Source organism: Athene cunicularia (genome assembly GCF_003259725.1).
Source record: "Athene cunicularia isolate RWA chromosome 8 unlocalized genomic scaffold, athCun1 chr8_part1, whole genome shotgun sequence".
Classification (NCBI taxonomy): Eukaryota; Metazoa; Chordata; class Aves; order Strigiformes; family Strigidae; genus Athene; species Athene cunicularia.
Window position 1 is genome coordinate 32,597,725 of NW_020799109.1, and position 15,780 is coordinate 32,613,504.

Sequence of the window (15,780 nt, forward strand, 5' to 3'; positions counted from 1 at the left end):
GTCTTGGTGTCTTACAGCTGAGAGTTGTAGTTAAAAGCACAGTAATATTCAAGCATAAAACAAGCCTCTGATAAATTTTTGAAGTCTGTGTATGTAAATGTGTGTTTGAAAGAGCTCTCTAGGCTTGCTCTCTGTAGAGGACAGTCCAAGTATTTTATCTTGAACTACTTGTAAAAGATTTTGGAAAACGTCCACAGTACTTTTTCCTTCCCGTTTAATTTTTAGCTGGTGATAACAAATATTCTCTCCCTCTCTCTTCACTGGTGGGGTGGGAGCACAACTGAGGTTGATTTGCAGTGAAATACAATTTTGTTTACAAGTCATCAATGGAAGTAAATCTTTAGTGGAAAAAACTGAAAAGTGAATATTCAAACCAAAATTAATACAAATTCTATGAGTCTTATTTTATATCACTGGTGTAAAGAAGTTGAGCCTGTTTAGTGGTGTAAAGTATGTTGATACAGGTCTTGGCCCATGATATTTTGCCCAAATGCAAATTCAGACATGAAAAGGTCGTGTAAATGCTCATGTAAGGACAGAAGTTTTTGAGGATGTCTGGGTTTATCTTCTGATACAGGTAATGGACTATGAGTAGTTGTAGGTGTGATCTGCATTTCTTCTGACCTGGGCTGTGAAAAGCCAGGAAGCCCACAGCAACTAAAAAGCACTAACTGTGGTGTTAAATCCTATTTTTGCTTCACTGTACCAATAAGTGTCAATGAAGTGTCTGTCATTTGATCAAGAAGGATTGACTTTGAGTCAAAAGATTAAAAAGTATCTCCCACAAATTATTGTTTTACTTGTGAGTTGAAGAAGTAGTCCCTTAATCTGACAAAAAATGTGCAAAATTGGCACAAAGCAGGGGCGCTTTGTTGGCTTTTTAAATGCAGCACTGCACATGGCAAGTACCAATGGACTATACTAAAGGTGACAGTTCTCAGATGAGAGTTAAAGTATATACTACCTGTAGTGTTAGGTCATGGGCAAGGTGGCTTTTGCCTCGGTGGGTCTGGGACCTGTTGGCTTGGTGCCTCACCTGAGACCACAACTCAGATGTCCCCTGGCAGTGGCTCTGCAGTGGAGTCCTAGGGCACAGTAGTGGTTTTGAGATCTCAGAGGAATTCAACAATAATCATCAGGCAGCAGGTTTTTAAATGTTGGAATGTTTTCTGCAGTGAACAGCTGTTTAAAAAAAATTTGGCATGAACAGATCCTAAATTCTAAACACAGTTAACAATTTAAAGTGTATTAATTATGACATCTATTTGCTCTTGTAACTGAGCTAATCATATTTCAGTAGTATTTGCATTTGCAAGATACATCTAAGAGGATAGCATAGTGAAGGATGAGAAGACTTAGTATTATTATTTAGGTGAGTTCTTAAATGCACCTTTTAACATAGAGACAGTGAAGTGGAAAGATGAGTTTAAAGGGAGGAAATTTCTCTTGTGGAAGTCAGCTACATGCAGCAAATTTATCTCTGAATTTATTATGAGCTGTGATTCTTTCATGGTCCAGTGGTACATATATGTAGCAAATTAAAATCTCAGTCTGTGCATAACAGTAAGTGTTTAGGAAACACAATTATTAAACACAGTTATGTTTAAATTGAGCAACTGTGCAGGCATTTGAGTGCTGGTGTTCCCCTGCTTGGGTACAGCCCTATCATCGAAATGCACCACGGGAACGCTTCGTGGCTTTGGGCCTGGCTTGGGCCTGGCTCAGTCCTCTGCAGAATCACACCGAACATCATCAACTCTTGATCAGGGGTGGTGCTGTCTCTCAGTCTTTAATATTAAATTAGAATGGAGATCCAGAGTTTATCTGTTGCTCTTGGTTTTGGCTTTGTTTTAAAAATAAGTTCAGGAAATAGGCCTGCTCTCAAGTAAGAATTTTCTCAAATGGGATGCATTGTTCCTATTCTGGAATGCTAATTCTGTAGCTTTAACATGTTCAAATAAGGGCGTTTTGATGGCACTTGAAAAGTAATCATTTCAGAGGCATCAGACTTCATACTTTACCTGGCTGACAGTGATCTGTGAATGTCACACTTAGTTGAAAATAATTCAAAAGCCTGGAAAATTATTTAAAAAGCCTCTGACAGTTCCTGATGTGGTAAGCTAGAAGGGAGTATAAGTAAGGGGGGAAAAAAGATAATGGCAAGTGATTTGGATTTTTTTAGAAAATAAGAAAGGCATTTGTTTGCAGTCCCTTTTTATAACCTTTAATGCAGAAAACATATCATTTTTGGCTTTTCATTAAATTTTGGCTGATTATTTGGCTTTTGTTCTAATAGTAGTATACCGAACCAAAAAGAAGGCAGAAAGTAATGAATATGCTTGTGCTATTTAATGCCATTTTGAATGGAAATATTAGCCATGGTTCACATACAACAGTATTGAAACTTTGTGGTAAGAATTAAGATGTTTGTATTCCTGGATATTGAGATTGGACAATACTGTTAGGTGCATAAATGCAAAATGTGTGGTTTTGACCTCATGCACAAAAGAGGACTTTAAAAGACAAATCTTGCATTTCAATCCAGAATTATTTTGGGTGTCCTTTTTAGGTCTTGAAAGTCATAAGCAAGTACCTTGAGCAAATTTTAAAACACTGCACTTGAAAGAAAGTTCTTCTGTTACAGCAGAATATGCCTAGAGAAGTAAACCAAGCAAGTATGATTCTGGAATTTGGTTGAAATTGTTTGAATAGTTGTCGTGTAACTTGACATCTCCCCAGAGCCTCAGTACCAGTAATTAACAGCAACCCCAATGAATATTGAATAGGGGAATGCATAATGTGATGCGAGAGCAGACCAGAAGCCTGTTTGTCTGAACTGTTGTAGCAATATACATTTTATTTGCTTTGGTAATTACGAAGCTCTACTCTGTTAACAAGATAACTTCTTTGAGAGATCTGACAGTCATGAAGAAGCTGGTTTAAAACCAGTGTGAGCAAGGTGGATAATCTTACATGCAAAGTGTTGCTTGCTGCTCAGAATCAAGCCAGTGGTGACTGGGTTGGTCCAAATTAGTGTGACGCTGTACCGACCACCCAGTGCAGCTCCTGCCTGGGACTTGGAGCCTGACCCCATTAACTTAACTTCTTAGATGCCTGCTGTAGTTTGCATTTGGCTGAGCAGGTCTGGCCATCATGTCTTGAAGTCCTACAACAGAAATGGAAGGTTTAAAATCTGAAATGATAAAGCCAGAGGTCTCTTGGTGGTACTTCTCTTGCATGTTCATGGATAGTCTTGGTGAAGCATAATTTCATGACTTTCTTGACAAGCTAATTCATTGAAACAAATGTGTTGAAATAATACCTCTGCATCTTTGAACAACAGAATGTTTCAGGTGAGGTGAATCTGTGGGGGAAGTGTGGACGTCAGACTGCTTCTGTTTTTGAGAAGTGAAATGTTTAGATTGCTTTAGAAACTTGAAATGGTTATATCAGTTATACTGACAAGAGAGATGTTGACTTCCAAATGTGTAGTTAAATAATATTTGGTAAATAGGTCTTTCTTTCAGTTTCTTAACTTGCTTGTAGGATTATAAAAGGAACATACATTTCATCTTTGAGATTTTTTTTTTTCCTGTCAAAGTATGGTGACATTAAAGTACATTGTAGAAAAAGCTGTAGTCCCTGGGCTACTGTTCCCATAGTCCTCCCTGCGGTGGGGGTGCTGTGTTACAGACACCACTGCTGCCCTGGAGCAGTCGTTTCCTGCTTTATATCTGTGGGTCGATTTGTTCTAGTAGCCAAAGTTAATGTTCATTAATTCTTTCTCTGTGGTTAACTGCTGGCTGAAATATTCTGTTTCCAGGGTTGCAAGAAGCTGTTGAGGATGTGAGCAGTTTTCCCGGGAGCTAGTGTGTGGTGGGATAGTTGCGTCCTGCCCCTCCTGAGAATCAGCGTCGTGCTTGAGCTGCTTGTCTACTTAGAGCCCAAGGGAGGTACAGGTCCTGCCCAAATGATCCCGTCTGTAAGCGCTGGCAGGTCACTGGGGTCACCAGGCTCTCCTGCCTACAGCAAAGGTGACTTCTTAAATTTTTGACGAGGAGAAATGAGCTTTACCTATTTTTAGGAAACCTGATTCCCAGTGTGGCATTTAATCTGTAGATACAAATATGGCTTTGGAACTGCAGCAGGGAACTCAAGTGGATGAAGTGATCGATGTTTTCCTGAGGTGGCATCAGGGTCATGGAAAATTCCAGAGTGGGTGTGTGATGCCTGATACCTCCCTGCTGCTGCTCCTCCCCTCCCCCAAAAAAGTCTGGCATAAACAGCCCACCCACAAGCAGAGTTCCAACAAAGCTGCCCCAGTCTGCGCTGCCAGTGCAGAACTTGACAGGTTCTGTTCACAGGGTAGTGAAGAGACTATCAAAGAAAGTTATCATTGAAATAGCGATTTTTGACTTTATAATTTTTTTGGAAGTACCGAAGACTGGAGACATGCCCAGTCATTTCAGACATGTCCTTAATCCATCTTCAGTCCATTTTAGGCATTCAGTAGAAGAAGGATATAAGTAGATGAGTACAGGAAAAGCAAAAGGTAGGAGGCATGTGGATTAGTTTCTTTTTAAAACCTTAGTCATTTTTGTTGTGTTACTTAAGCATTATTTACTTGTGTAAACAAGCAATAATGATCTAGATGCATGAGGTGCTGAAGGTTAGAGTTGGTAAAGAATTGTCTAAAAAATGGGATTTAGCTGTTCCAACTTTTTCTCTAAACACTAATTTAGCCACTGTCTTGTCTGTGTGGGTATGAAAATTGATGTGGTTGACCCATTATTAGGCACAAGAATGTATTGCTGTCAACATGGAATTTGTCAGGCTGTTTTTTTTTTTTTTTCTGTGAAGAAAAACTTGTTTGGGTTTGCTTCTGCTTTAAGACACTAGCAAAATTTCATCTGAAATCTATGGTAGTACTATTTGTTGTCCTTACCAAGTAACTTTTCCTTTATTGCAGATTATGATTCATGATTATCACAGAAGAAATTCATGTCTATAGCTCTTAAGGACTTGACTACATCATCTTTAAACCTGATAGTTTTGGAATCCATATTGCAGCTGCAAAGACACGTCTGTTTTTTGCATTTCAACAAACATCTTCCCTGTCAGAAGATACCAAAACTGAAGTGCTCTGTTTTAACACAGTGATAACCATTGGATCATTTTAAGACCTGTCATTAAAAAATTTACAGTAATATATTTGCTAGGTAAGTTGATACTGTTAGCTGCATATACAATAATTAATACTTTTGCTGAAATTCTGCCACTTGAAAACCTTGCTGCCCTTTTTTTAATAAAACACAACAAATGAAAGTGTATACCAGGTGATCTTTGTAAGTAAGATTATTGTTGCCAGCTTAGGGTCAAATGTTTTCAGTAGTAAGTGGATTTAAAATAAATGGATTAATGCTAGAATTATTTTGTATAGAGATTGCTATTTTTATTACTGGGTTTTGCTATCCACTTTTTCTATTTTGGGGGTTTTCTTGTTTAGTCTGATCTTCAGTATTTTCTTAAACTTCAGATGGAAATAAAACATTGTTCTGGTAATATGAGTAGCATCCCACGTATTCTTTCCTCTAAAATTCTTGAGGAAAGTATACTTTTGTGTATGTTAGCAGCTCAAACCTACAAATTTGATTTTTTTTTTTTTTTAATTATTATTTCAAATACATTAGGTCAGGTCATATTAGAGTATTCTTAATTAGCTTCCTGTTTGGAAAGTGGACTTTCCCTAAAACTAAAAAAAAAAAAGAATCGATTAAATGAGCTGTAAAATAGATTCCAAATTCAGAAGTTAGTTTCCTGAAGTTATTTTTCTAGTCTTGGTCCAGTTTACCTGAGGTGGTACATTCGTATATGGGTAAGATCTTTGAGATGACTTAAAATACATGGTTGCTGTTTACAATGTGTTTAATTCTGTTTTGTGGGTGCTGCTGTTCTTTCATAACTTCCAGCTACTCTAAAATGTTTAAGCCATTACTCACAACATTAAATAAAAAATTATTTCTATAACTATTCTTCTACTTGTTAGGTTAAATTTTCAGGTTCTACTTTTTGGTGTAGCTGGTTTTTGGATCTGTGCAAAAAACGGAGCTGACCAATATGACAGATTTCATACAGTGAGGAGAAAATAGTGATGAATCTCCTAAATCTGATCTTTATTGAGGGGAATGAAGCCTCTTGTATAATCCAGAGCTAGCACAGGTTCAGCATGTAGTTGTGGAGTTGGTGCTTACTGAAGTAATGTGGATAAGTTAAAAGTTGTGGCCTCAAATTATTAATCCAGTCAACCCGAAGGCTTATTGTCAACACATACTCAGCAATAGTACACTTCTAGGCTTTTTTTTTGAGATGGATTTTTTTTTTTTAATTCCCTGTTAATGTTTGTTTGCTTGTATACTGAAGTAAACTGTTGTATCTGTAAACTTTACATGTTCTGTTTTCAGCCAGACCAACACCAAAATGATTCCTAATGGGTATTTGATGTTTGAAGATGAAAACTTCATCGAGTCATCTGTTGCCAAACTAAATGCCTTACGTAAAAGTGGTCAGTTCTGCGATGTCCGTCTCCAGGTACCTTTTTTCTGTCTGAGTATGATGGTTGAACACGGTGGGGTTTTTGTTAATGCTATGTAACATGATGTGCCTCACTGAGCATGAGACCTGAGATTTTAGAATCCGATTTATCTGAAAATGCAGATCTAAAAAATTCAGATTACTTTGAGAGAAGCGACGCTAACGTTTTTTCAGCTGATGTACACTGGAGACTGTATTGATTTGAAAAATCGATTTGAATTGTGACATTCAGTTGGGTAGACATCTATATTGTTATAATACAAATGTACTTAACCAAAATTCTTAGTAGCATGTGGGTTCCTTATTTTTCTTTTAAATAAAGGTATGTGGACATGAGATGTTGGCGCACCGAGCCGTGCTAGCTTGCTGCAGTCCCTATCTGTTTGAAATCTTCAATAGTGACAGTGATTCTCATGGAGTTTCCCATGTTAAATTCGATGATCTTAATCCAGAAGCTGTTGAAGTTCTGTTGAATTATGCCTATACTGCTCAGTAAGTAGTTTGCACAGAAACTAGAGAGTAGTCTTTAATTTAAAAAAATAAAAATAATAAAGATAAATTTCTTTAATAGGTTAAAAGCTGATAAAGAACTGGTGAAAGATGTATATTCTGCAGCAAAGAAGTTGAAGATGGAGAGAGTTAAGCAGGTACAGTTCTCAGTTCTTCCAGAAGTCCATTCTGCTTTCTCAGGCTGATAGCATTATGCTTTTTGGTGTTACTGTGACAAAATCTCATGATTCTCTGGGAAAAGTGCTCAGCGTATAAGTTACTTTAGATGTTCATTAACATTGTATTGATTTGAGTGACATCAGTATGTATTGCTTCCACCACCAGTGTTAACCTTTGTGCTGACGGGTTCTCTGAAACTAAGAGTTGTATTTGTGCACATGTGTAAGCGAAATGGCTTCTGAATCACAGCTGATTACTTATCTTCAGGTTTGTGGAAGTGGTGGTGTGCTTGGTTGCATTGGGGGACATAATTAAACCTGTTAATTTGTGGCAGTCATGTGGAAAAAAGAATAATCCATACAATTCTGAACATAAGTTCGGTAGCGCTTGAGTTTAGAAATGCTTCCTCTTGCCACAGATAGGGGTACTACCTCTGCCAAGGGAGTTGGGATTCTCATCTTCACTTGACTGCAGAAGAGCTGTTTTGAATAGGTGTTTGGTAGAAAAGCATGGGGTCAATGTGAGAAGCTTGCAGCCATGTATGACTTTTCTTTTAATACATGCATATTCCAGTGGAAGGCAGCACTTTGTTTACAGCTCTAGCAGAGGGCGGGGATGACAACAGTCAGTCACTGTTCTGCAGTCAGAAAACAGCTGTTGCTGTATCTTGGGATGGATAATGTAAATGTACAAAAATCTTGTCTACTTGTAAACTAAGATGCAGCCTTTCTTTCTTAAAAGGTTTGTGGTGACTATTTGCTCTCCAAGATGGATGTTCAGAGCTGCATCTCTTACCGAAACTTTGCCAGTTGTATGGGAGACTCACGTTTGTTGAACAGGATCGATGGGTACATTCAGGAACATCTTTTACAGATTTCAGAACAGGAAGAATTTCTCAAACTTCCACGGTTAAAGGTTAGCTTAAGCTTCTAGACTTCCTTCTGGTACGTGATTTCTAAAAAACAACCCAAGGAGCAACTACTATGGCATCCTTTTTGGGAGTAGGAAAGCTTGGTGTGCTGGCTTTTTTTACCAACAGTGTAAAAATTCTGGATCTGTACGGTATTACTGCTACTGTGAACCTTAACCCTAGAGAATATGTACTGTCACCCTCTCCAAGTGCAAAATAACTACAGCTGTACTTGTGTGTGCTTCCTAGTTTCAGTGGCATAGGCTTGAAAGCTAGGTGGTGTTTTCTAGCTCTGTGGTAAAGCCAGAGTAATGCTTGCTACATAAAGTACAGTGTGCTACAGATACAAAGGTAATACCTATAGAGTAAATCATCCTTTTTTCTTCTAATTCAAGCTTGAAGTAATGCTGGAAGACAATACTGGCCTACCCAGCAATGGCAAATTGTACACAAAGGTAATCAACTGGGTACAGCGCAGCATCTGGGAGAATGGAGACAGCCTGGAAGATCTAATGGAAGAGGTTAGTATTTAAGAAAATGGGATGAAACATCATTTTTTTTAAAAAAAAAAAAAGTCAATATGAAGGATGATCCCTTTTAATTTTTTTATTTTTTCACTTTTTTAACTGTGACCCTAAAGAATTTAAATTTTACTGTAGGTACCCCTAAGCTGAGAAACTGGGGGGGTGTTCAGGTGAGCTGAATGAACTGTTCAGTCTGGTCTTCCGCTTTCCTTTTTTGCTCACTATGTGCTGTATAGTAACCTCAAAGTGGCGTGTATCTTGCTTTAGAATTGGGGAGGTGGTACTGAAACTTGCTGTAGATTCTTGATGTTTTCCTTTGCAGGTTTTGCTTGTAAATGTGAAGTAGGTAAAAGCTTCTAATGGTTGTTCCTCCCCGTTGATTTATCTCCCCATAGGTTTATTAACAAAACTAGGATACCAAGGCTGAAGAACCAAGAAGAAACCTCAAGTGTATTGACACGTACAGAAGCAGCAGTCCTGCCCCAGTTCTCCTAAGAAAATCCGCTGTGGGCAGAGAACGATGATGATGATTTAATGGTGTTTACTTACTCCTTTACAGGATGCATTATTTTGAAAGTTGTGTGTTATTAAATGGCTTTACTCATGAATACTAATACTAGATGTAGCCTGGGCAGTGTTTGAATTAGTGGGGAGTCTAAATTTTTAATTGGCTAGAGAAAATGGACTTTACAAAAACCCATAAAGCATCAAAAATTTCCAAGTTTGTTATTACAAGCACAATAGATCTTCAGAAACACTTGTATAGGCAAAAGTACATGTTGATACTGTCATATATTCTCAAGTCTGTATTTCCTGTTGGAAAAACTCATTTTATAAGCTTTGATCATGTTGAAATTCAGATGCATGACATTGAAACAGTTGCATCTGGTGTTTAGTTGGGTCAAGAGTTTCCTCCAGAACTTAAATTTGTGTTGTCTTCCCTCATTCCCATACCTTTCTTTTAGAGTCCACTGTTGGCTTCTCTCTTTTTGATCGAGATAAAGATGTGTACTTTTCAGAGCAGAAAACTTGTTTGCGGGGATAGCAAAAATGCTTGCATGAGATTGTGAATCTGTGTAATTTTGCAAATTAATGTGCCTTTTGATTGTCTAATGTTTCTGTGCTGGAAAAACAGTAGAAGTCCCTGGAAAATGAAGATTTCTCTCAAGCTGAGAAAGTAAGGAACCTTCATCCCATGTTTGAAGATTGCCACCATGACATCTGCTTCCTTTTAGTTTTGTCATTCTGCTAGATTGAGATGAGATGACGAGAAGTATGCTGGCAACTGCCTTTTGTAATCTGCCTGTAGCTAAGTAGCAGTGGAGACAGTAGCCACATGTGTATTCTGTTGTTGTTTTTGCAGGTTCAAACGCTGTACTACTCAGCTGATCACAAGCTGCTTGATGGAAATCTGCTAGATGGACAGGCTGAGGTGTATGGCAGTGATGATGACCACATTCAGTTTGTGCAGGTACAAATTTCAGACAGTCTCAGGTAACCCCAGATAGACTGGAGCAGTTTACAGCACACCTGAAGTCTTGTGTACTGTGACAGAGAAAGCAGCAGCACCTGTAAGAGAAACACATGACGAGAAAGTATCGTAAAGGCTGGAGGCGATGATTAGACTCTGCTGCTGGTTTTTCAGCAGACTGACTCAGCCTTTGCAAAATGGAGTGCTTTAGGTTTGACTTCAAAATAAATCTTGGGCAGTTAGAAGAAAGAAGAGGTGGAAAAGCAGTCAGCTGTAGCCAGGCAGCTGTGGCTTTGTAGAGATATTCAAGAGACTGTAAAGAATCACAGAGTGCTTGGCTGGCAGCAGAGAATGCATCTGTTAAATTTTGGCACAGAAAAGGATTCCAGACATAAGTTCTGAGCTGTCAGCTGCCAGCGTCCGTTTCTTTTGTTCAGCTGCACTGATAATGAGCAAGAGAGATTTCAATAAACCAGGAGTAGATAACTTCTCATCTAGAGATAGCCAGTGCTTTGACTGCGTACAAATCAGTCCTGAGCTTTGAGATTTTTATTTTTTAGTTCTAGGCAAATATAATTATTTGCAATTCCTGAAAAACACAGGGCTTAGCACAGTGGAGGCTGTTCAAGAAATAAAGATTAAAAAAGGGCTAATTTATCAGTTGTTTTATACGAATTAAGGTTCTTAAATATCACAATATATTTGCTTCTAACTCAGTGAATTTAAACTTGCAACGGTGGAATGTGATATGAAAGTATACTTCTTGAAATTTTTAGGTAATACTTCTCTAAAATATTCTCCATCCCAGAACATGGATTTCAAAAGTGAAGAGAGAGGAAAGTGAAAAGCCAGATAATTTTCCAGTTGCTGAATTGTTTTTAGTAAGCCTTCACAGACTTCACCACCTTTGGATACTATACCCTGTAATGCTCAGAAGCTGAGAGGCAAATGTTCAAAAAGTTCATTTTCAAAAATAAGGCTGAAAATTCTCAACTTGTAAAAAATCTTTTCTGATAATAAGAATTGCCAACTTCAGACATTCTGAATGATTGCAAGAAATAATGCCAGACAACCCATAAATGACAGTCCTTCAAAAATTGTAGCTTGTAAATTTTTGACTTACAAAAGTTTGTAATTTCTGTAACTGTAGAGGTGATCGAAGGCTAAAAGAATAAGCTGTTATTGGATGAAGGTCCAGCAATAACAGAAACACTATCCACAAATTAATTGATTTTCATGGCGTGCCGAGTATAGCAATCAAACTCTTCTGTGTAAAGTTACCCGAGTTGGGTGATGTATTCCAGAAGTCTTAGGACAGTTTCCACAGAGATCATACTCGGGGAACTGTGCAGGCATCGCAGGCCTGGTACTGTGGTCGTAATCCTTGCTGCTAAACAGAATAGACAGAAAGGTAACTTTCTGTGTTTGGTTTGTACGGTTCAGGAAAAGCCTGAACAGCCAACTGTGCAATCTAATCTGAAATGTGAAATTTTTGTTTTTTTAATGTAAGCTACAGTATAAACTTAATTGAAGAAGAAAAGCAAGCAGAAATGTCCTGTTAGTGGGAAGCATCAAGGGAGTAAAATCCAAGAAACGGCTAATCTGAGCACAGAGAGGAACTGAGGTGAAATTAATTTGTCTTCAGGAAATTAAGAGAATGGTTAATTCACCTACAAATAGCATTATATAATTAACTCAGGTTCCAGAAGCAGAGCTTGCAAGTGAGGCTTCTAGTCTGTAGATGAGTTTTCGCCAAATGGTTTTTCCTTACATTTGAAAACTCTGCTACTAACACATACTCTCTTCTAGGAATTTGAAATGATTTCTAGTCAGACACCAGCAGTAGAAAGCAGCAGTCACAGGATGAAAGGAGTACCAAAAGAAGATGTAGGGTGGTTTTTGGCCACTGTTGCTGAGCAGGCAAGATGTTCTGTTGAAAATTTAGGTGTGCTATAAATGATGCTCTGCGGAGGTGTTCTCTTGAGTAGTTACATGTTAGCTCAGAGAAGCAAAGGTAGAAGGAGGTGTAGTCTCTGGCTAGGTTTCTGTAGCTGCCTTTTGATTTTGCAGAAGAAGCCACCACGTGAGAATGATCACAAGCAGATCAGTAGCAGCTCCTCTGGAAGTCTTTCTCCAAATGCTACTGTTCAGAGTCCTAAACACGAGTGGAAAATCATTGCTTCAGAGAAAACTTCAAGTGAGTAACCAGGGCAGGGTTTGTCTAAAAGACATGTCTGGTGTTCTGTTGCCTACCACCTCCCCCTCCCTGGGGATTTCCTTCAACATCCATCAGGGATGCAGAAGTGCTTTTTCTTACCGATGATGCAAAGTCCAGTAATTGGCCCAGTAATTCGTGGGATGTTTCCAACACAATTGGGGGCCAAAATGGGATCACTGACATCCTCTTGATGCCTCCTCGCCAGGGCCATCCCAAGTCCCATGGGGTGTATAACCTACCCAGGGAGTCCTTAGGAGATAGGCAGCCTTTGCTTACAGAGCTATTTGCTCTGTATGTGCAAGGAGGCTTTCTCCTAGCACATCTTTAGATTGCTGTCTTGTGTCCTTTGAACACTCTATTAATAATCTAAAACTTGCTAACACTTGGAATCAGTAACTAGAAAAAACAGTTTTCACGCTTACAAGGGGAGAAGTGTAATCAGAAGACCCTAGCTGGCATTCACTTAAGTTCACCTAAAACTTCATTAATATTGGTGGCTTCCTTTTCTCCCGATGACAGGCAACACCTACCTGTGTCTGGCTGTCCTGGATGGGGTGCTATGCGTCATATTCCTGCATGGCCGTAACAGCCCGCAAAGCTCTCCCACGAGTACGCCGCGCCTGCTGAAGAGTCTGAGCTTTGAGCTTCAACCCAGCGACATCATGGAGAAGCCCATGTCGCCGATGCAGTACGCTCGCTCAGGGCTGGGCACTGCCGAGCTCAATGGCAAGCTCATTGCCGCAGGTAAGGGAAGCAGTGTCAGCTCTCTGATGGGGGCCTGCTTGGGTGCAGGGTCAATGGCTTCCCGAGTCTCTATGCCGTGTCAGAGTCGGACTTTCAGACTTTCGAAACATGATGTCATCCAGCCTTTTCTTTTTAGGTGGGTATAACAGAGAGGAGTGTTTGCGCACGGTGGAATGCTATGACCCGCAGAAGGACACCTGGACTTTCATTGCGCCGATGAGGACGCCGCGAGCTCGGTTCCAGATGGCAGTGCTCATGGTGTGTGGGGGGCAGAGCGGATCAAACCTGACCTCGTGTCAGCGGAGGTGGGACAAACAGGGCAAACTGCACAAAGTGGTAGCAGGAGTTGCTTAAGTGCAGTTAAATGGTTGCTAAAACACAAATTACTTGAATCGTGGCATATTTGGTTGTGAAGCCAGTGTCTTTTTTTTCCCATTTAGGGGCAGCTCTATGTTGTGGGGGGGTCAAACGGTCACTCTGATGACTTGAGCTGTGGAGAAATGTATGAGCCAGAAATAGATGACTGGACACCCATTCCAGAACTGAGAACCAATCGCTGCAATGCAGGTATCCCTTCTGCAGTTGATTGACTGGGGTTTTTAAAAATGTATTCGTTTACTAGCTTGCTTATTATTCTTTACTGCGTGCCTAGGAGTATGTGCCCTGAATGGAAAACTGTACATTGTTGGTGGTTCAGATCCTTATGGCCAAAAGGGACTGAAGAACTGTGATGTGTTTGATCCTGTGACAAAATCTTGGACAAGCTGTGCTCCCCTTAACATCCGTAAGTTTGCTCTGAGGTTTGGATGGGAGCAGGGAAAAGGCGTTTGCAAAACTGCAGGTTTCAAACCAAGCCACAAACCTGTTAAATTTCCACTGCTGTGGCACGCTGTTAGTGCACAACTGCTGTGCTGTGCTGTAACTCCTGGGTTCTGATTGCAGGGAGGCATCAGTCCGCAGTGTGTGAACTGGGGGGATATTTGTACATCATTGGAGGAGCGGAGTCGTGGAACTGTCTGAACAGCGTGGAGCGCTACAACCCAGAGAACAACACCTGGACCCTGATTGCGCCCATGAACGTGGCTCGGCGAGGGGCGGGAGTGGCAGTTCGTGATGGTAGGCTTCCACCCCCCCCAGCAGCCTCTGGCGCTTGGGGAGTTCTTCACATTAAGCTGTGATACAAGTAGAGCTGTGTCCCTTTTTAGGGAAGCAACAATACCGTAAGAACCTGGCTGTGCTTCCAACTTTAATATCAGAAAACAAAAAAACCTAATTTTTGTTTTGGGGCATTAGCCCTCACCTCTTCCCTTTCAGCTCTAGCAGCTGTATCAGTTTGCATTTGGGCTTTGCACTTATTCTGAAATAATTTCCAGTCAGCATTAATGATCAGGAGAGCCAAAGCAGGTCAACACTGTCACTTCAGACCTTGACCGAGGCAGAGCTTTCTGACAGGAAGCCCGACATGCCATAGCTTTGACCTCCCCAGAAAGGAGGCAGCTGTCGCTGAGCTGCTGAGCACTCACTTTTTGCTTCCTTTTGGTAGGAAAACTCTTTGTCGGTGGTGGCTTTGATGGCTCTCATGCGGTGAGCTGTGTGGAGGTGTACGACCCTGCCAGGAACGAGTGGAGGATGATGGGCAGCATGACTACTCCGAGGAGCAACGCCGGGATCACCACAGTGGCCAACACTATTTACGCAGTTGGGGGATTTGATGGCAATGAATTCTTGAACACAGTTGAAGTCTACCATCCAGAGTCAAATGAATGGAGCCCCTACGTAAAAATTTACAAGTGAATTAACTTCCCTTTTCAAACTAACAGGCTTAGTGATGTAATTGTGTTTTAGTAGAGGTACACATGTGAATAGGGTTGGGGAGGGCATAGATGTTGCCAACAGCAACACAGAGCTTTTGCATATTGCATATTAATGTGCTGTACATATTTGTTTTGGAAAGAATATTGAGATGAAGGGTTTTTTGTGTATTTTAGAACTTTGTTTTGAGGGTTTTTTTGAAGAGGTTGAAGGTAATGCAAGAGAAATGAGACTGGGCATATCATTTCAGGAGCTTCCCCCAGTGTTTGTTTTGTCACTTTGCACATTAAATGACTTTTCCTGTAGGCTGTGTTCTTGGGGCAGGAAGTGGAAGGGGGATGTATGGGGGATTGTTTTTTTCATCAGGCCTTGTTTTCCTTCAGTAACTGGAACAATCTGTAACAAGAAGCCTTATTTAAATAGATATAATGGTTATTTTTTTTATTAAAAAGCGCTGACATGCCTGCCAATACCTTATCTTTTATGATTGCCTTTTTATAACAGTTTTTATATACTCAGCAGAGTATTTTATCTGTTGAAACAAACCTGGCAGATAAATGGTTATTGAAGCAAAGAGACAACCTTGAAGAGCCTAGAGCCTGAGGGGATGCCTGCCTTGCTGCTGTAGGTGAGCATCTGCTGCATGATTGTCCCTTAGTGTGCACCACCTGTGTTAGAGCTGGGCCCAGTTCCTCAACAGCATGGAGCTGTGACTCTGAGGATGGGGAAAGGATTTGGGCTCCAGCTATTTTGACAGAAATGTGGAGGGGCACTTGCTGGACAGCAGTTTTGTTACTAAGAGGGGGCTGACCTTTGTAAAACAAAAACGGGGGGGGGGGGA

At 40.2% G+C, this 15,780-nt stretch overlaps 1 protein-coding gene across 1 annotated transcript; it reads left to right on the forward strand.

The window, feature by feature from the left end:
* The first annotated feature begins 4,303 nt into the window (after nt 1–4,303).
* On the forward strand, nt 4,304–14,944 carry IVNS1ABP (influenza virus NS1A binding protein). The gene is made up of 15 exons (XM_026853375.1): nt 4,304–4,552; nt 4,970–5,219; nt 6,462–6,588; nt 6,914–7,083; nt 7,163–7,238; nt 8,002–8,175; nt 8,566–8,691; nt 10,058–10,165; nt 12,236–12,362; nt 12,903–13,127; nt 13,264–13,385; nt 13,568–13,694; nt 13,780–13,911; nt 14,070–14,243; nt 14,671–14,944. The coding sequence occupies exons 3-15, from the start codon at nt 6,478–6,480 to the stop codon at nt 14,919–14,921; spliced, it is 1,923 nt and encodes a 640-aa protein (XP_026709176.1). The 5' UTR covers nt 4,304–4,552; nt 4,970–5,219; nt 6,462–6,477; the 3' UTR covers nt 14,922–14,944.
* Nucleotides 14,945–15,780: the final 836 nt, after the last annotated feature.